The sequence below is a fragment of the Cucurbita maxima genome, unplaced genomic scaffold (genome assembly GCF_002738345.1).
Source record: "Cucurbita maxima cultivar Rimu unplaced genomic scaffold, Cmax_1.0 Cma_Scf00012, whole genome shotgun sequence".
In the NCBI taxonomy this organism is placed as follows: Eukaryota; Viridiplantae; Streptophyta; class Magnoliopsida; order Cucurbitales; family Cucurbitaceae; genus Cucurbita; species Cucurbita maxima.
The window spans coordinates 4,643,735-4,663,508 of record NW_019272028.1 but is presented as its reverse complement, the minus strand read 5'-3'; the positions used below and the strand labels follow the sequence as shown (position 1 = coordinate 4,663,508).

General features: G+C 36.5%; 3 protein-coding genes, 1 long non-coding RNA gene and 1 other non-coding gene across 11 annotated transcripts; 3 read left to right on the top strand and 2 right to left on the bottom strand.

Moving 5' to 3' along the window:
• The first annotated feature begins 900 nt into the window (after positions 1 to 900).
• On the top strand, positions 901 to 1,670 carry LOC111487653 (defensin J1-2-like). Its single transcript, XM_023135135.1, has 2 exons — positions 901 to 1,150; positions 1,239 to 1,670. The coding sequence occupies exons 1-2, from the start codon at positions 1,099 to 1,101 to the stop codon at positions 1,409 to 1,411; spliced, it is 225 nt and encodes a 74-aa protein (XP_022990903.1). The 5' UTR covers positions 901 to 1,098; the 3' UTR covers positions 1,412 to 1,670.
• On the bottom strand, positions 1,510 to 3,073 carry LOC111487654. Its single transcript, XR_002719103.1, has 2 exons — positions 2,645 to 3,073; positions 1,510 to 2,467 (listed from the first exon to the last, which is right to left on the bottom strand). It is a non-coding gene; the product is annotated as an uncharacterized LOC111487654 (long non-coding RNA).
• Positions 3,074 to 3,336: 263 nt separating this feature from the next.
• Positions 3,337 to 14,893, top strand: LOC111487648 (uncharacterized protein At2g02148-like). 6 transcript variants are annotated; one of them, XM_023135130.1, is made up of 11 exons: positions 3,343 to 5,714; position 7,521; positions 10,736 to 10,795; positions 11,028 to 11,212; positions 11,493 to 11,616; positions 11,739 to 12,080; positions 12,583 to 12,745; positions 13,140 to 13,263; positions 13,555 to 13,620; positions 13,893 to 14,135; positions 14,602 to 14,893. In XM_023135130.1, the coding sequence occupies exons 1-11, from the start codon at positions 3,612 to 3,614 to the stop codon at positions 14,701 to 14,703; spliced, it is 3,513 nt and encodes a 1,170-aa protein (XP_022990898.1). In that variant the 5' UTR covers positions 3,343 to 3,611; the 3' UTR covers positions 14,704 to 14,893. The 6 variants fall into 6 exon arrangements, 4 of the variants coding, with proteins under 4 accessions (XP_022990898.1, XP_022990896.1, XP_022990894.1 ...); XM_023135128.1 differs by lacking the exons at positions 3,343 to 5,714; position 7,521 and having other exon boundaries at positions 10,720 to 10,806; positions 10,942 to 11,212; positions 13,899 to 14,135; XM_023135126.1 differs by lacking the exons at positions 3,343 to 5,714; position 7,521 and having other exon boundaries at positions 10,720 to 10,806; positions 10,942 to 11,212.
• A 2,274-nt stretch (positions 14,894 to 17,167) lies between these two features.
• Positions 17,168 to 18,686, top strand: LOC111487518 (protein SLOW GREEN 1, chloroplastic). 2 transcript variants are annotated; one of them, XM_023134938.1, is made up of 2 exons: positions 17,168 to 18,445; positions 18,523 to 18,686. In XM_023134938.1, exon 1 carries the CDS (start codon positions 17,398 to 17,400, stop codon positions 18,409 to 18,411), a length of 1,014 nt encoding a protein of 337 aa, XP_022990706.1. In that variant the 5' UTR covers positions 17,168 to 17,397; the 3' UTR covers positions 18,412 to 18,445; positions 18,523 to 18,686. The 2 variants fall into 2 exon arrangements, with proteins under 2 accessions (XP_022990706.1, XP_022990705.1); XM_023134937.1 differs by having other exon boundaries at positions 17,169 to 18,432.
• A 34-nt stretch (positions 18,687 to 18,720) lies between these two features.
• LOC111487867 lies at positions 18,721 to 18,823 on the bottom strand. Its single transcript, XR_002719124.1, has one exon. It is a non-coding gene; the product is annotated as a U6 spliceosomal RNA (small nuclear RNA).
• Positions 18,824 to 19,774: the final 951 nt, after the last annotated feature.

The following is a 19,774-nucleotide window of genomic DNA, read 5'->3' as shown; positions in this document are numbered from 1 at the left end:
GGACGATGTGCCAGCTAGGACGCTAGGCCTCAAGGAGGTGGATTGTGAGATCACATATCAGTTGGAGATGAGAACGAAACATTCTTTATAAGGGTGTGGAAATCTCTTCATAGAAGACGTGTTTTAAAAACCCTAAGGCTGACAACGATACGTAGCGGTGGGCTTGAGCTGTTATAAATGGTATTAGAGCTAGACATCGGGGGATGTGCTAGTGAGGACGCTAGGCCCCAGGGGGTGGATTGTGAGATCTCACATCGGTTGGAGAGGAGAACTAAGCATTCCTTATAAAGGTATGGAAATCTCTTCCAAAGAAAACGCATTTTAAACATCGTGAGACTGACGACAATACATAACAGGCTAAAACGGATAATATCTACTAGCGGTGGGCTTATGTTATTACTACTCATTTGTGTCAATGAGAATTATGTCACCACTTTGTGATTGGTACTCATGGTGTCTACTCATCCATGTGTAGAGTTAATTGATTCAGTTTGAAAAGGTTTCAAGTCTCTCAATTTTAAGATACATTTTTGTTATACATATAAATATCAAACATCAATGGGAGACATCCTTTCAAAATAATTTTTTCATGACGAGGAACGTTGCTAGTTGCATCCTGAACCCGTGTCTTCTTATATTTATATTTAACTTCCACACATTCGTATCAGATCAAAGTTCAAGCATATAAAGTTCAAGAAACAAACTAGAGTAATTGAGATTAAAACTTTAGCTTAAAGCAGATATGAACATATAAAAAGTTTCATTTTCTTAAAAGCATTAAAGTTTTGTTTTTTAGGCTGTTTTTGTAGCAATGATTACACCCTGTATGTGAAAAAGGGTGTAGATGGGAATATGGTGGGGACTAAGGGAATTGAAAGACAGCTCAAAAAACCCAAATCATATGGATCATGAAGGAATGGAGATCTGAAGCTTCCACAACACTTAGTGCTCTATGACTCACTCAATCTTCACTTTCAATCTCCTTTTCTGGATCATTCTTATGCCAATTTAAGTGCCAAAGTGGTCTCCCAATCTTTATATAAACCGCTTTCCACATTCACTCACTCAACACAAAATCCTCTGTTTCTCTCTGTGAATATGAAGTTCTTTTCAGCTGCAATTCTGCTGCTCCTGCTGCTTCTCGGCACTGGTTTGTTTGTTGTTCTGTTCTTTGATCTTTTTGTTTTGTTGTGTTCTTTGAGCTCGGTTAGATGATTAAAATGGTTGATCTGGTCCAGGGATGGCGCCAATGGGTACAGAGGCAAGGACATGCGAGTCTCCGAGCCGCCACTTCAAGGGGTTGTGCTTCAGTAAGAACAACTGCGGCCATGTCTGCAAAACAGAGGGCTTCCATGGTGGGCATTGCAGAGGCTTCCGCCGCCGCTGCTTCTGCACAAAGCACTGCGTTTGAGTGGTCTTTGTTGTTTCAAATCAGCTGTCTATCAGTTGAAGTGGACACTGATGAGAGCGTGATAATAGAATAAAAGTGGCCATCTTTTGGGTATTGTCGTGTTGTGTAAGGGCTTTGTTTCATTTGCTTTGGTTATGATTTGGATTAATGTAATGTTATTCATATAATGGTGTCTTTCATGGCTTCGTTTTGGCTCACTTAAGCTATTCTTTGACACTCTCAGCTTCATTGTACCTTTTAACCTCCCTGTCTTCCCATACATTGATATCAAGCTAGAGTAAGCAACTACACATTTGTCAAACCCCTTCTCCTCCATTTCTGCTTTCGAGTACAGCCCGACATGGCAGTAGGCGTTGATCGCTGAGGTGTAACAGCTAAGCCTACCGTGATCCATTCCCATGGGAGCCAACGTTCTCTCTGGCACACCACCTGTTGTCTGCTTTTAATACTCATTGTAATAACTCAAGCCCCGCTAGCAGATATTGTCACTTTTAGGCTTTTCCTTTCAAGTTTCCCTTTGTTTTTAAAACACGTCCGCTTAAGAAATTTTTCGTTCTTCTCTTCGGCCAACGTGGAATCTCACACTCCACCCATTTGCCTCTTTGGAGCCGAACGTCCTCATTGCCACACCACTCGGTATCTGGCTCTACCATTTGTAATAAAATATTGTTCTCTTTGGGCTTTCACTTGTTCGACTTCCCACCCGATCAGCTTCTCGTAAACCCTAACCCCTTCTCCGGGCGTAGCCATTGACAATTCCACAGAAAATGCAGTCAGACACTCCAATTTTAAAGCCCTTCATCACTTCCACAATCTCAAGTGCCTTCTGTAATGACCCTTGTTGAATATACATCAATATGAGCTTTAGAAACATTGCAGGATCTCTCAAAAACTTCTTGGCTTTTGCCTCATTGTAAAGATCTTCAGCCAGTTGAACTTCCTAAATGCTTGCATAAGTGCATATCAAAGACGACTAAATGGTATAATCCTCTTCAATCCCTTTCTTCCTCATATCTCTAAAGAACTCAAGCGACTCGAACACTCGCCCTAATTTCGCTAATGATTCGCAAAGAATCCCATCAATTTTTACCGAAAAGGGCGTAAAATTCACAATCTTACTCTCAACTACTAACCAATCTAGAACAAGTATCAATATCAGGGCAAACACCATAATCATCAAAATCTCAAGAAACTAACAAAATAAAATCCCATTTCTTCAATCGCACTAAGTACCTGATTAGATGCCTCAATGCCGATTTCACGTAATACTCGTAGATCTAATCCTTCAGGGAGTTTAAAATCTTGAAGAAGAGTCCAAACCGATCTCGGTTAGGGCAATGGGGGATTGTTCAGGGATCGGGGAAAGGCTACCGGAGGAATTTAGATGAAGAGATCGAAGATCGAGAAAAAGAGAGCGAGATTAGTGGCTGGGATGATGGGATTACCTGATAGAGCTTACTGGAGGCGGTGACCAGTCAGTAGAGCCGGTAATGGCCATCGGAGATAAAAGTCCGAAGGCAGGGGAGGAGGATCAGAATGCTATGTATGCATACCATTTCCTTAACGACGTTGGTTAACATCTTGCCAGCCACTGAATTTGTGCCACGTAGGAAGTTTCTGGACACATAGGCCTTGAGGGATTTTCCACGTCAGCATAATGTAATACGGCCATGAATAAATTATAATGAATTCTCAAATTTATATTGTAAATAATAACTAATTAAAATAAAAAAAAAAAATTAAAATATTACATAATTTAATATTTCACAAATTAAATAGAAAATTTTAATTTTATATAAGAAAGTAAAGGTGAGGGGTACCCAAGAAAATAATTAGATGATTGGGGTGCTATTGTTAATTTAAATTTCTATAGGGGTATTTATGAAAATTAGAAAATTCATCAAAACCAAGCAGGCCCTAAGCTTGCGAACTGGTGGACGCCATGGGCCAAGCAAATCTGGGTTAAGCCCTAATTGGGTTTCGTTCTTTTCATTTCTCAATTCCGTGCTGCTTCAGGTTCAGTCCCGATTCGGTCTGGTCATTTTCAGAATCCCTTCGCTTTTGAATTTCAGTCCAGCAAGCAGTTCGATTCGCAGTGGCGCGGTTGGTCTATGCCCATAAACCCTAAAGCCCTAAAACCTTGCAGCTCAGGATTTTACCACCCATTATTCTAATATGAGCATCCATTGCTTTAAAGAAGATGAAGCGTTCCGTTGAAGTTCTTGCCTTTGCTTCACTCTTCTCAGCGATGTTACTTTTCTTTCGCAGTCTTTTCCACGTTAGTCGCAGAGCCTCTTACCGAGTAATCTCTCTATCTTTCAATTCCTCGCATCCGGGATGCCTTTCTTTTGATGTATTTAATGGCCCATCATCGCTAACGTCAATAAATGGCTATTACATTTCTTGCCCCTTTTTCTGGTTTTCTAGCTTTCTTTGTATATTTCGGCTCCCTTTTGTTAGTTACTCGATTACAAATGATTCTTTTGAACTTTTAGACATTGGTTCCCTTCGTAAAATTATACAACAAGACCTCTGGAATGATCCTAAGATTGTTGTTTTATTTGATTCAGCACTAGCGCCCATTTGGGTTTCTAAGATTTTAGTTGAATTGAAAGAAGATCCAAAATTAGCCCTTAAATTCTTCAAATGGGCTGGAACCCATTTTGGTTTCCGCCATACCACAGAGTCTTACTGCATTATAGTTCACATGCTGTTTCGTGCGAGAATGTATACAAATGCCCATGATATTATGAAAGAAATGGTTTTGAAGAGCCGTACTGACTTGATTTTACCCGTTTGTAATGTATTTGATATTTTATGGTCGACTAGGAACTTTTGTGTGTCAGGAACAGGAGTCTTTGACGTTTTGTTTAGTGTTTTGGTAGAGTTGGGTCTGCTTGAGGAAGCTAATGAATGTTTCTCAAAAATGAGGAAGTTTAGGACTCTTCCCAAAGCACGTTCTTGCAATTTTCTCTTGCATAGATTATCGAAGTCAGGGAATGGACAGTTGGTGAGGAAATTTTTCGATGACATGATTGGGGCTGGTATTGCACCTTCAGTTTTTACCTACAATGTAATGATAGATCACTTGTGCAAAGAAGGGGATTTGGAAAATGCTAGAAGTTTGTTTGTGCAAATGAGGACGATGGGCTTTTCTCCAGATGTTGTCACATATAATTCTTTGATTGATGGCTATGGCAAGGTTGGTTTATTAAAAGAATCTGTGTATTTATTTAATGAATTGAAGGATGTAGGTTGTGTTCCTGATGTAATTACCTATAATGCTTTGATCAATTGTTTCTGCAAGTTTGAGAAGATGCCTCAAGCTTTTGAGTATCTCTCTGAGATGAAGAACAATGGGTTAAAACCAAATGTTGTAACCTATAGCACATTGATTGATGCTTTTTGCAAGGAGGGAATGATGCAAGGTGCCATTAAACTTTTTGTTGATATGAGAAGAGTTGGGCTTTTACCTAATGAATTCACATACACTTCTCTGATTGATGCCAATTGTAAGGCAGGTAATTTAACCGAAGCTTGGAAGTTGTCCAATGATATGTTGCAAGCAGGAGTTAATTTAAACATAGTCACCTATACAGCTCTAATGGATGGCCTTTGTGAGGATGGAAGAATGATGGAAGCAGAAGAAGTGTTCAGGGCAATGCTGAAAGATGGAATATCTCCCAACCAGCAGGTTTACACTGCTTTGGTTCATGGCTATATTAAGGCGGAGAAAATGGAAGATGCTTTGGAAATATTGAAGCAAATGACCGAATGTGGCATCAAACCAGATTTAGTACTCTATGGCACCATTATTTGGGGTCTCTGTAATCAAAACAAACTTGAAGAAACTAAGCTTATTATTAAAGAAATGAAAATTCGGGGTATCCGTTCTAATCCTGTTATATATACAACAATTATAGATGCTTATTTTAAGGCTGGAAAAAGCTCAGATGCATTGGATCTTCTTCAGGAGATGCAGGAAGTTGGTGTTGAGGCAACCGTTGTAACCTACTGTGTATTAATTGATGGCTTGTGCAAAACAGGTATGGTGGAAGTGGCAGTTGATTATTTTGGTAGAATGTCTGATTTTGGTGTACAGCCTAATGTTGCAGTTTATACGGCCCTCATTGATGGTCTTTGTAAAATTAATTGCATTGAATCTGCCAAAAAGTTGTTCGATGAAATGCAATGTAGGGGTATGACTCCGGATAAAACAGCTTTCACTGCTCTAATTGATGGCAACTTGAAGCTTGGAAATCTTCAGGAAGCTTTGAATTTGATTAGCAAAATGACAGAATTAGTTATTGAGTTTGATTTGCATGCTTATACGACCTTGGTTTCGGGATTTTCTCAATGTGGTGAGCTGCACCAAGCGAGGAAGTTCTTTAATGAGATGATTGAGAAGGGCATACTTCCCGACGAAATTTTATGCATATGTCTATTGAGGGAGTATAACAAGCTTGGACATTTGGATGAAGCCATCGAATTGAAGAACGAAATGCAAAGGAGGGGTTTAATTACTGAAAAGTGCAGCCATGAAGTTCCCAGTCTAAAAACTTGAGGAGTCCAATCCAATCGTCTTTGGTTTATGGAAGCAAGAGTTTGTATTTCAATTGCAAGCCCATGTGGTATTTAGTTGGAAGTCAGAGTTATATGATGACCGAAGAAACTCGCCATTTCAATGGGTTTCTTGTTTTATTGAAAGAATTTGCAGGCCCTGCATGATGATGTATCTGATGTTGGTTTTGGAAGTACTGGTGCAAAATTTTCCATCTGATAAGATTCGATTCGATACTTCTAGTTTTTAAATGACGTTTCGCAGAAAAATCCCATCACGTTATGTGTTCTTTGATCAATCTTCTATGAATGTGAGTGACAGTCTTTCTCATCCTTTTCCTCCTTTTTCCCGAAAGAAGATCTTTATTTAGATATAGGTTACTAGCATGCTATTTTTTGCATTTATATGAGATTATAAGTGATAACTTTTTCTTCAATGATTTTGCATGATGCTTCCCTCTTGTTTATCAACTAATTTTGCATGTCGGTTTGCAGGTCCAGAGAGGTTCCTTCATCCTGTGGTACGAGATATTGATTCCCAGGGAATCATTCTGGTCGGTTATTATTACAGATGGAAACCTATTCATTCAAGTTGAAGGTCATACCTTCATATAATGAGCAAGGTGATAACCTCATTCTTCATGCTTGTTTATACTTGAATTTCAGTATTCAGCTTTGTAGGCATATGGTCACTTTTGTAATGGGTAAAGTGGTTAGAAAAGCTGCTCTCTTATCATGGGACTGGAGGTTCTCACAGGAACCTATCTTTTTCTGCTGTTCTTTCCTCCATTGAGGAAGAGTGGAAGGTTCTTATGGAGATTATTCAAAGCTTTCAACCTAACCCAAGAGAGATTCTTTGAAATGAATTCTTGATTCTTTCCAGTTGTTTATGAGCATCTCCTTCTTTTCATTTTCCATGATTGGTCATAGTATTTGGCCAACAAATCTTGCCAGGAGGATTTGGGTGGCAAAATTCCTATGAAACTCTGAACATCCCTCTGATCTCCTTCTCTCAATTCTATGAATACGCCAAGTCATGCTAACTTACCTTCCTCCTCAAATTTATGGTGATTGCCATGGACATCAATCATCTTTTCATTCATTGCCTGTTTGCTTACAAACGCATGTTTTCTCGATTTCTCTTTTGCCCCTGTAGGTTTGCCTGAGAGTATGAGTGCAATTGCGTTGGTTTTTGGCTTACAATTCCATACTGACATCAAGATTTTATAAGAAATCCAAACAGATCAAGTCAACGAATCAATAAACCCATCTGTATTTGCAATTTTGAAACTATACAGAATAGAATAGGCCAATACCAGTACCTAATTGGCCAAACTGACCTGATTCAATCAGTTTTGATTTTCATGGACATGCCTATCCGTCTCTTTCTGAGTTCTGAAAGCCTGTGGTGCCCCCCCCCCCCCCCCCCCCCCCCCCCCCCCCCCCCCCCCCCCCCCCCCCCCCCCCCCCCCGGTTTGTAGGCTTGTTCTCCGGTGGTTGGGAATATTGTGTATCTTTTCACTGGAAACGTAAGTGATCAAAATACGAGGGTCTTTCATGTTCGTTATACAGGGATTACAGCCCCCTTTTGGCTACAGTAATGTTCTCTTATTCTATTGGAGTTTGAGTTCATTTAGAAGGCGTTTTTATAGCCATTCTACTACTACTATTGCTAGCAACTGGACAACTTTTATGTAATTTCAAGTTGATTGGGGGCTTGAGAGTTGTCGTATATTTCTCTCCCTTTCAAAATGTTCCTTCCTGGAGTATAACTCAGTGACCTTTTTCTCTCCTCCAAAGATAGTTTCCTTTGTGAATAAGGAGCCACGTCTGTGGTGTTTTTATTTTAAATTATGAAAAGCACCTTGAACTTTGTCTTTTGATTAAAAAATACCTATATCCTTCAAAAATTGTTATATGACCTTCGACCTTTCATAAACGATTCCAAACTACTCTTAGAATAGAAAAACAATTAAAATGTTGGACGAAAAGTCTTTTAGATTCAATCCAAGTGTTCTAGTTATTGTCATGTTATTCTAGACTTCCACCATGTTGGTTTTCTGTCTAACATTCTATCGGATTTCACTGACATGATAGTTTTAAAACGGTTATGAAAGGTCAAAGGTAATATTGCACATTTTGAAAGAATACGAGTATTTTAAAAATGAAGAGCAAAGTTCTTAGGTAGTGTGTTTTAATTGTCTATCATATAGGTTGTTTTTATTTCTATTGCTAGACATAGTTTGCTACGAAAAGCTACATTGCTTATCACTTAGCAGGGGTTAGTCATTTCAAAGGTGCTTTTCCTTCTCAAATAATTTTTTTCTGAGTGAACTGATTATCAGTACAATCTTCATTTCTGGACGTTGATTTTGGCACATCCATTCATTTAAGTTGAGCAGAAGCAGCAACTAAGATGTGTCACATTAGCATGGTAAAACTTGAGTTAATGATGACTCGTTCCCATAACTGTTCGTTATCGATCTTCAGGAGTCATAGTGTAGGCAACAAACCTTAGTACGGATGCCTTAGATCAGAGCTTAGTTTCACAGAGAAGTTTGTGTCGTTGTTCTGATTGTTTGAAAATTTGTCGGATTTATTTATGGCATGTATTACATATTGTCTTTTCCATTGGAAGCCACATGATGAAATGATTTTAAGATATGTCTGTTTGAAATTCTCAGATGCTTGGTTCAAGAGGGGGCTTATTTTGGCACATCAATTATAGAAGCCACCCATGTTTATGGGGTTGCCATACGCCTGCTTTGAGAGTTTCGCGTGCTATGATTGTGATTTGTTTGGCTCCTCATGTGTAAATGCAAGTTTCAAATCTCAAAAGCTCTGGAAGGAGGAAGCTGCACAATAATTTGTTGTAGCCTTGCAGAATGAAGCCCAGAAAGGTGAGAGGTGATGTAATGTACAAATTCTTTAGGTTAAAAAATCTTCATAAACATTTCATCTCGTACTTGCCATTTACGGTTGAGTTATGCCTACTCTGGTTTTACTAACAATATCGAACTGAGCATAGTTCAAAACTGATCAAATGCACTCCTTCAATGACTATGACTAGAGTACAATACCATCATAGACTGTTATGGGTGCGTATTCAAATTTGTCGAATCACTCATGTTATGATCTTCTACATTCTAGGTCTTTTCGTTCGTCTGACTTATGTTATTCATGGCATTCATGTAGCATCCGACTTATCTGATCTTCTACATATTACAGATAACGTAAGAAACATCTCTATTTTTCCTTTCGAGAATCCTTAGGATTACCACTGGCTTAGCTTTCAATGTCTCCAACCTTCAAATGAAATGTGAACAACCCATCCTCCTCTCTTTGAAACAAGGGATGCTTCTGGGTCTGTCAATGCTTGAAATAATTGAGTCTTCTCCATGTTACTATATCTCTAGAGTCAATAATTTTATATGAGGAACTATCGAACTCAATTACTTGCTGTCGTTAGTATACCCGACGTATATTGAAGCCATGTAAATGCACTTTAGCCTTAACAGGAACGATTGAAATTTGTTGTGCGTTGATCTTAAAACTGACATGTCGACTTCCTTTCTTGGTTGGTAAAGTGTGGCATCATGGAGGAAAGACTCATTGTACACCAACAAAGATAGAGGAGATTGTGGCACTTTCTCAGCTAAGTTTTTAGAATATGACTACCCTTACCCAAAAGATTGTATTGTAACACATAGACGTCAGTTTGTTGTATGACTCTGGGCTAGCACAGGCTATGTAGTAACCATGCCACACTTTCTTTAAAATTAGTGAGTGACCTCATTAGATGTCATCGGGCAGGGTGTCTCCATTCCACCCACCTATTTCGTTTCTCTTTATTGTAAAATTTCTTCACAATTATTTTTTATGTTTGTTATTATTTTAAAAAGAACAGTTATTTTAAAGTTTTCATTTTTCAATATAATCTTTATTAAAAAAATGGTAAAAGAATCCTAATAATTAATATATTTCATAATATATATTCTAAAGATTTAAATTTTAATATTATAACATACTCCTTAATCATAAAAAAAAAAATATGCAACATAGTTTTTAGTTTAAATATCACAATTAGTCTTAAAATTAGTTAATTTTAGTTGTGTGTGGGGGAGGGAGGCAAGGATTTGGGCGGGGAGACGAGGATATGGAATAATCATTTTTCTAATAGAAAAAAAAAAATATTGCTTACTCTCCCTCATTCTTGGTTCTCTGTCTAAACAAGAAATTCCCTTCCTCCCCCATTCGGGACAGGTCCTCATAAGTAAAATTGACATCTCTATTCTCAATCTCAAGTTTCTAGACGGGTACAACGTCAAGAAATAACACTAGTCTAAAGGCCGGTAGCAATAGCCATAGGCTTATTTTCTGATGAAAGTAGTGACTTTTCCAGTCCAATCTCGACCTGAGTTGTGACCGAAAAATAAGTTGTTTAGTTTCAAATCCTACCCAATAGGTTGAATAATACCAAACTTAATGGATTTAAGCAAAGAAAAAAAAAAGATATAGATATATATATATTAAAGGAGAAAAAATGTGAAGAAAACTTCTCCATTAATTTGTTGGTCGAATTCGTTTAATTTGGTGAAAAATTCGGATAATTCAATGAGATGTGGGCATAAACGTATATTCACTTCATGCTTTAGGCTAAAAGTACGAAGTTTTTAAAAGTAGGCTAATTGTCCAAACTCAAAACTTAAATGGGCCATTTTAAAGAAAAAAAAAAAAACCCGCTTGCTTTTGCTTTGGGAGGAGGTGTGGATGTCAGACTTAGGTTTCGGAACTGCCTTCGCTCATCTCTGAAGCTCAGCTACGGTCAGCCTCGGGTACGCTTTTGTTTCCATCTCTCCCCATAGCCGTTGAAATCCTTTTCTTCACATTTTTCAAATCCCTTCTTCAAATTCACTTCAATCGCTCCCCATCAATGTCTTCCTCTCATCTTCATCTCTTCTCTATCACAGGCAATGAGCTTTACGCGCTACGGTTTTGGTTTGAACGCAGAAGAAGACGGTGTTTTCTGTGTTTGATTCTCGTACTTGCTTGGAAGATATGACTACAAGAGTTCCAGTGCAGCACTACGATCTGAGAACGGCGAATTCATTCATCGGCAGTGCTCTTCATGATCTCAATACTGTAGATGGAAGCCCTTCTGATATTGAAGCCATCAGCGACGTTGATCGCGATGCCGTCACGGAAGATCGTTTGGATGACGACCAAGATTCCAGTGCTGTTGTGAGTGTTCTTCTTTCCCTTTACGTGTCTCTTTACCTTTTCTTCAGGATTTGTCGGATAATTGTTGCTGCTAGACGACTGAATACTTGTAGCCATGAGGTTGATTGTCCTTGTTTCCATTTCCTAGCCTAGTGAACATGGAAAAGTCATAATCCGAGGTCACTGTTTCAACTTAGAGAGCTGAATTGCGCGTTTTCAGCTATTAAATAACTGAAGGCTTCTTGCTTAGTTGCGGCTCCATTTCTCACTGTTGTTCATGTGTTCTTCAATTTTTCTATAGGACTGCATGCACGAATCCTACAGAAGTCCACTACCCCTTCACACTGTGGGAGTGGAAGAAGATCGCTCAAGTCTTGATAATAGTGGGTCTTCCAGGTTGTCTTATAATTCTTTAACAGTAGAGGGTAATGTCCACATATCTGAAACTTATCAATTAAAAGGAATTCTGGACTTCCATCTCTGCTAAGCCTTCTTGGACTTTTGTTTAGATCGTTTATCGATTGATATAAACTGAGTTTTGGTTCAGATATTTCACCTATTGAAGCAGCACGAGCAAGATTTCTCCAGATCGTTGTGGATCATTTTATTGATGATCATGTACTTGAAGTGACTGAGACTGACAATGATTATATCTCTCAGTCTGGGCAGGATAAATTGACAAAGAGGAAGACAAAGGAGGTCCAGTATGAAGGGGATCCAAAATTTGTCTTACCCTTGATGTATGTAGCAAATATGTATGAAACGCTTGTTAATGATGCAAATATTAGGCTTTCTTCCTTGAGTGGCATACGTGATAAAACTATTGGGGTAGCCCTTGAAGCAGCTGGAGGTTTGTACAGGAAGCTGGCTCAGAAATTCCCCAAAAAAGGTACAAAATATTACTCTTTAGTTGTGTTTCCAAGGGGCAATTTATCGTTCTTAACTCCTAAGCATTACGATTTTTCTCTCCAATGATTTTTTTATAGTGGAAATTCCTGGAAAAATTGTATGGTAATGTTTCTGGGAAAATATTGTTTGTATGTACTTCGATGACTGTTTTTTAGAACCTATTTTTCTTGAACAAATGAAGCTGTTTTAAATAGTGGTTTTATTGCCCATGCTGACTTTTCAAGTCAATCTGAAAAAAGGTTAGAATAATTTTGAACATAGAGCAGAAAACTGTTCTCAAACAAGCCATCTAGCCCCTTCCTTTTCCCATCATATGGTACATTGTGAAGAGTGCAATACATAGAAATTGGCTTCTTTTATTGATTGGCAGCCAGATGAAACTAGATTTTCTTGATACTTTGAAATTGTTTAGCAAAAGCTTTCTTTTTTTTCCTTTTAATTATGTTACTTCTTCTATCTTAATGACATCATATTGCTAACAGGCCCTTGCACATATAAGAGAAGGGAACTTGCAACTTCTCTTGAAACAAGGACTAGGTTTCCAGAACTAGTAATTCAAGAAGAAAAGCGGGTTCGTTTTGTGGTTGTTAACGGTTTAGACATTGTTGAAAAACCCAATGGAATGCCTATTGAAGATGCTGAATGGTAAGTTAGAACATATAATTTTACATAATCTCTCATTTCGTGTAAAGGTTCCCAAATATCATTGTTTCATTTCCATCAGTTTGTTTTCCCTGAATTTGTTTGATGAAATAGACTGTACACATTTTTTATTTTGTTGTACTATATCATTTCTATCCTCAGGATGAATGTAACTCAAGATCTTAGTGATACCCTATTTCTTCAATTTGAATGATACTGATGATGAAGACTTAGCCCATTGCAAAGAAATTCAACTTCTAGATCGTATGACAGGAATCTATGACTTTGCAAATAATTTTTTTTCACTTGAATCTGATCTGCAAATTCATTCAAGTTTTGTAGATTTAGTGGCGAATATAGGTCAATATATTGCCTGATTAATTGCTCCACTGTGTAGGTTTAGACGATTAACAGGTCGCAGTGAGGTGGCTGTGTCTTCTCAGGACTACAAATTCTATTCACCTAGGCACAAATATAGGCGAGTTGCAGCAAATTCTGTGTCCAGCATTTCTAGTTTGAATGTAAGCATAGTAATTTTCCAATATATGTGATCCATCTTTTATATCTCCCGGAAACATTTTCCACGAATGTATTTTGCAGGTAATTTTCCATAATATATCATGGCTGTAGCTTTGATATTATCGAAATGGTGTCAGCCACGTTGTATCGATTTTCCTTCATTTTGTTCATTATAATAATTGATAAATTGTCGTTAAACCTGCATATAATTATATTGTAGAACTGAAGTACAAATGTTAGACTCATGCCTTACAGAATTGTTGGAGAAATGATATTTGATGTATTATTTTCAGACATTTTCGAGCGGTGACAATTCTTCTACTCTGACTACTGGTCAAGCATTCCGCTCTCTAAGCGAAGTAAGAATGAACAGCACCTTTTCTCTTTGGTGATTAGTCTATCTGTTTAATCTTGATCATTATGCCCCTTTAACAGAATCCCCCATTACTTACTGATAGGCAAAAACTAGAGTTTTGAGTTCTATAGAGTCAGTCTTTGCTTCAAGAACATTTATTCTAGGAAATGGTGGGAGTGTCAACATGGCAAAGTGATTTATATTATGCAGATGTCTTCTTTGATCCTAAAAACTAAACAACTGACTTGTCTTTCTTGTCGACGACCTTTAAATCAGCAACAGACACCCTGCAAACATCATATCCAACAACTGCCTCATCAGCCTCAATTTCAGTCTGTTCATCAGTCCATGCACCAAAGTCAACATACTCCCCACTTTGCTCATAGTCATCAGTGTGGTCAACCTTCACAGTTACCGGACATTTCTCATACTCATCATTCTCCAACAATGTCACAACACATAGCTTGCTTACCACCTCTTTCAGTTGTTCATGTCGGTGGGCGCTTGCATCATGGGCTGGTAATTTCAAATCCCCCCTCCCACAACTAAGAATACCCCCATCCCAATTTTTTCGTTGTGTTTAATTATTGTGTTTAAATTAGTAAGTGGGATAAACTTTATAGTAATAAGCATTCTGAAAAACATGTTAATATGATATTGCATGATCCCTTCTATAGGAACAACTGGTCCTCTATCGTCTGAAAGTTAATCTTTAAGCTGTCTTACAATGCTTTATGTAATGCTTGTGCAATCTCTACTGCCAGAAGAGTGATTCGAGAATCTTAATTTTCAGCACCATTTCAACTGCTCCGGATTCTCCTGCTTATTTTCAATGAAGGATCCTAAAATCTGAATGCTATAAAATATCTAACTTGATAATGTTCTAATTCTATTTCGATAATTCAAGCCTCGTGTGTTAAAAAAGTCACCTGGATTTCTTCGTATCCATTTTGTGTGTATTTCTGATTTACTGATTTATTTGCAGCCATCCAGTCCTGCCAAGTTCTGTGACGAATGTGGAGCTCCATATTTAAGAGAAAGCTCTAAGTTCTGCTCAGAATGCGGTGTGAAGAGGTTAGGAATTTGATGTGTGTTGTATAATGATATATCATTATTAGTCCTAAAGAGCTGAATGTTGTATTTAGTTCTCGTCAAGTCAGTGTGTATATCAAGTTTTCTGCAGTCTTTGTGCATAAATTTAGATCTCCAAGTATACATAAAAACAATACAATGTGATGCTTTTGGAAGTAGATAATATAAAATCACTCTTACCCGCCGCCATATTGCACTGTTTTGTTTCTTTTCTTAAATTTTCTTCTTACATGTTGATCGCATCAAATTACTAAAAGGGGAGCCCCTCGGTCATAGTGACATAGTGCATTGTTCTTTGGCACGTAGGTTCATCATCTTGCCTCTCTGTTTTTGGAGTGAAAGCTGTAGATTGGAATATAAATTTAGAGATACTGGATTTGTGAAAATATTTAGTTGTTTGAATAACATATTATATTTTTTAGAATCGTATATATATATATATATATATATATATATATACACGACTAATGTTTAAACTAACGTTTTTTTTTTTTTTTTTTTGATGCATGTCCTAAATAAGAGACAGGCTTACATCAAAAGAGAGATCGATACATATAAAAATGTCTATTTAACTTGTACAATTTCCATAAAATATATATATATATATATATATATATATATATATATATATATATATATATATATAGTATATTTTGAATAATATGCTATAAATTTTATTAGGTTTTTTTAGTTTATTTAGCATTTAAGCGTAATAGTTATACTCCATAAATAATTTTAATAAAATAATATAAACTTTTAATTGTAGATAATTAGTACAGTAAAATTGAAGAACAAATCATGTTACATTTCAAAAATTAGAATAAATTATTTAAAATTAAATTATGTTATCATTTTTATATAATTATTATATATTATTAATAAAACAATAAAAAATAAAAAATAAAAAATGATGTATATATGAAATGGGAAGAGTGAAAGTAATAATAAAATAAATTTCTCTTAAACGGTCTCTTCGCTTCTGAACCTGTAGGTAAAGCTGGTTCGCTTCGTTCCTAAACTACTCAATAACTTAACTTGTCCTGTCCCTATTTCTTTCTTCTTTAACTAGATACTTGGTAAACTCTTTCACATTTCTAGAGTCAGTAAAGCATATTCTTTCTTCGAACGGAACCTGAACCTGATTTGACTCATGAACCTCGTAAACAAGGCAAAGGTTTTAACTATTAACTATTCGAGAACGAGGTAAAGCTATTTTACAGTCTCTTTCTTTCCCCTTATTCTGTTCCTATGAAATCCTGAACCTCTATTCTTTCTCTTCGCTACTTCCCCTTCCCCATAACCTTCTTTCTGGGTAAGCTAAGAAACTGAAAGAGAAGCTCAATCATTCTACTTCTATATATATATATAACTATAAAAAGAAAGAGACCAAAGAAAAATTGAGAGAAAAAAAAAATAGAGAAATAGAAAATAGCAAAAAATCAAAAAAATTAAAATTAAAGAATAAATTAAAAAATCTTAGACCACAAAATAAATTCTATAATTTAAAATAGAATCAAATCCTAATTTTACTGTAAAAATATTCTAAAATGGTTGGTTTTGTTTTTCTCCATTTCATAAAATCTTAAATTAAATTAGTTTATTTTTGGTAGGTTTACTTTGAATTCCATTCTTTTTTTAATTTTATTTGTAATTTAAAATATTCAAATTTACTTGTTGAGAGAGCTTAGTATTGGCCCGTTAACAGCTATTAATTTTGATATAAAAATTATTATATTTTAACTAATTTTGATTTAAATTAATTTTTAAAAATCAAAACTTATTTTAAACTTTATTGAAAGTATTTTAAATTTTTATCAATGAATTGAAAAGACCTTTCAAAATAAAAATTGATCTAGAATCTAATACTCAGCCCAAAGTTGAAGAAAAAATAAAGTGAAAATTTATATTATTGCCTTTTTTTTTTCCTTCTATTATTTATGTATTTATTTATATTATAGTATAATTTAATATTTTGAATTTATTTTAATTTCAAATATCTAAATTTAGTTTACTTATTTTTATTAAATAAAAAAAAGTTAGGTATTTTAAGTTAATTTAATAATAATTGTCAACAAAATATAAATGTGAATATATTTTCAAAAAAGTATTGAGAAGAATTTAATAGAGATAAAATAATATAGAGAAAAAAAATCAATTTCAAAATACTCGACCAAAATAATATTTTAATATTTATATTTAGGTTAAATTATAATTTTATGGTGATCTCTAAAATTAAAAAAAATGTTTAATAAATTTTAGATAAATTAAAAAATTAATTAATAGGTATATTAAACATAAATTAAAATTTTAAATAAAATAAAAATCAACCAATTTTAATTTTGTGTAATAAATTTGTAAATTTTAAAAATCTCCAAAACTCACTAAAAACCAAATAACACAAATTTGAAAAGAGAAACGAATATTTAAAATCCTTTCTTGAACGTTCTTTAGGCAAGTTAAGTAGCTAACTAAACGACGTAGTTTTAATAGTCGGAATTCCAGCGGGGACGGCGGCGGAGGTAGGTTGGGATAACTTGCAGAAACAGGCTCCGAAAGTTCCTCTCTATCACATTCCAAAACTGTGCAGTTCCCTTTGTCCTCGAAATCGCCGTCTACCAAACTCAAATCTCCAAAATCCTCCGGCCACCCTTAAACCCCTTTCTCTCTTTCTCCCTTCGCCGCCATAGCCATGAGCTTCACATTTGCTTCCATGTCTTCACCCTCTTCTTCTTCTTCTCTTTCATCTATCTTTAGTTCCTCTAAATCGAAACCAGTTCCACCCCCGAATCTCCGCTTCGCCGCTCCCCTTTCTCGTACTTCTGTTTCTGTGTATCGTTTTAGGGTTAGGGCTTCGTCTGTTCCCGTTTCCAGGAACCACCCTGTTGTTCAATGCTTCAAGAACTACGCCAGAGCTGCGATTCTCATTGGTGCTGCCGCTACCATGGTTGGGAAATTTTCGCATTTGCCTGCCAGAGCGGAGTCGCCGGTGGCTGTAGAGGAGGAAGCTTCGAGAATGGAGGAAGAACAGCGGATTGTTGAGGACTCGGACCAAGACAGGCAGCAATCCTCGCCGTTGAATGATTTTCTCGAATCGAATTCTGAAGCTGTTGAGGCTCTCAAATCGCTCCTGCAGCAGAAACTTGAAAATAGCGAGGATGAAGAAGCGCTGAAAATCTTGAATCAATTGGTATCTGCTCAGTCGTCGGTGACCGAGTGGAAATTTCTCAAGGCCAGATTGCTCGGCGAAATGGGCAAAACGGAAAATGCACGAGAAGTTTTCGAAGAGATTTTAGCCGAGAATCCATTGTCATTCGAAGCATTGTTTGAAAACGCATTGTTAATGGATCGTTGTGGGGAAGGGGAGGCAGTGCTCCTGCGCTTAGAACAGGCTTTGAGAATTGCTGAAAACGAAAAGAAAGCGAAGGAGGCCAGGGATGTGAGGTTGATAATGGCTCAAATACAGTTCTTGCAGAAGAATGTAGAGGGGGCCTTGACGAGTTACAAAGAATTGATCAAGGAGGATCCTAGCGACTTTAGGCCATACTTCTGTCAAGGAATGATCTACAGCTTGCTTGATAAGAATGAGGAAGCCAGACAGCAATTCGGCAAGTACAGGGAGCTCTCACCGAAGAAATATGAGGTTGATGGGTACCTACGGACTCCATTGTCAAGGATGAAAATCTTCGGATCAGATGAGAACTAAAGGAGGGCTCTTAGAAAATGAGTAAGCGAATAAAGTGATACTTTTTTTTGTATGCTGATTTTTGTTATTTAGCTCATCTTACTCATAGTTTTATCTGCCAACTGCTTGTAGTTCAATTGCAGGATGAAATAGGAGCAAATTGAATCTAATGAGGACAGGTTTTTTCCTTTCTTTAAGCATAAACTTCACTAATATATGCAGTTTTGTTTGATGATACTGTATTAGACCTATCAAATTAGTTGAATAAATGCAGAAAAGCGCTTAGTAGTTTAACATGTTGCAGTTTGTATGTCTGCATTGTTCTTTTCTAAAAATTTGGACCATTTCTCGATTTGTGTGTGTCATCCTTATTCATGGGCCATGCTAATCTTCTTCATATCGTTCCAATTTTATCGAATGTCACCGCAGGGACTGTCTGCATTGTTCTTTTACTTCCTTAGAATGTATAGAAACGATTGCTTCCTTCATCATGAAAAGCAAGAGAGAAAGGAAAGAATAGTTCATATCTTGAGGGAATGTCTGATCTTCAAATGAATAAATGAAAGAACATCCAACCTAATCATCCTTATTTGTAGAGTTTCTCATAGATTTTTCTGCCTAATTTTAAATGATAGTTGTAATAGAAGAGTTGAGAGAAGAGTATACTTAAAAGGTTTATGTAAAGGCCCAAATCTACGGCTAGCAGATATTGTTTCTTTGGGCTTCTCCTTTTAAAATGTGTCTGCTAGTAAAAGGTCTCCACCCCTTTTAAAGGATGCTTCGTTCTCCACTCCCAACCGATGTGGAATCTCATAGTCTAGATCTGATGTAGTGTCTTTCCTTCCGATCTGTGTGACAATATGTGAGATTGAGGAAATGAAAGTGAATTATATGCTTTTTGCACTAACATGATCACTCCCACCTTCTCCTCCTTTGCATGCACTTAGTCTTTCTGTGATCTTAATTGAGTATCAGGGACAAGTCTTGATGATTTGAAAAAGAAGATTGCATTAGCAATCCAATCTTTGTTTTGGATAGGATCAATGAAAGTGATCATTGGTAAAAGGATACAGCGACAATGACAAGAGTTATTGTAGAGAAATGATATGTTCAAGAACCGAAAACCAAAATTCAAAATAGATATCCCAACCGGGTTTTAGCTTTTAGTTTTGAAGATGTGAGATGATGATGGATCTTGGGTGATTTTAACTTCGATTCTTTCGTTGAAGTTGTATGTTTCTTACAGGAGCGCTTGTGTTCATCCACCGTGTGCTATATCATATTCTATTGAATTGATATACCATGTTCTGGTTGAGAAAGAACTGTGCATAGTTGTTAATATCTTAAAAATGTGGATATCATCTGTCATAGCCTTCCAAAGTGT

Bases quoted from the DNA above. Each gene is read 5' to 3' on its own strand.
- LOC111487648 (XM_023135130.1), top strand. From the start codon at position 3,612: ATGAAGCGTTCCGTTGAAGTTCTTGCCTTTGCTTCACTCTTCTCAGCG. The intron at 13,621-13,892 runs GTAAGAATGAAC...CCTTTAAATCAG, and splicing joins CATTCCGCTCTCTAAGCGAA to CAACAGACACCCTGCAAACA. The intron at 14,136-14,601 runs GTAATTTCAAAT...ATTTATTTGCAG, and splicing joins GGCGCTTGCATCATGGGCTG to CCATCCAGTCCTGCCAAGTT.
- LOC111487653 (XM_023135135.1), top strand. From the start codon at position 1,099: ATGAAGTTCTTTTCAGCTGCAATTCTGCTGCTCCTGCTGCTTCTCGGC. The intron at 1,151-1,238 runs GTTTGTTTGTTG...GATCTGGTCCAG, and splicing joins CCTGCTGCTTCTCGGCACTG to GGATGGCGCCAATGGGTACA.
- LOC111487518 (XM_023134938.1), top strand. From the start codon at position 17,398: ATGAGCTTCACATTTGCTTCCATGTCTTCACCCTCTTCTTCTTCTTCT.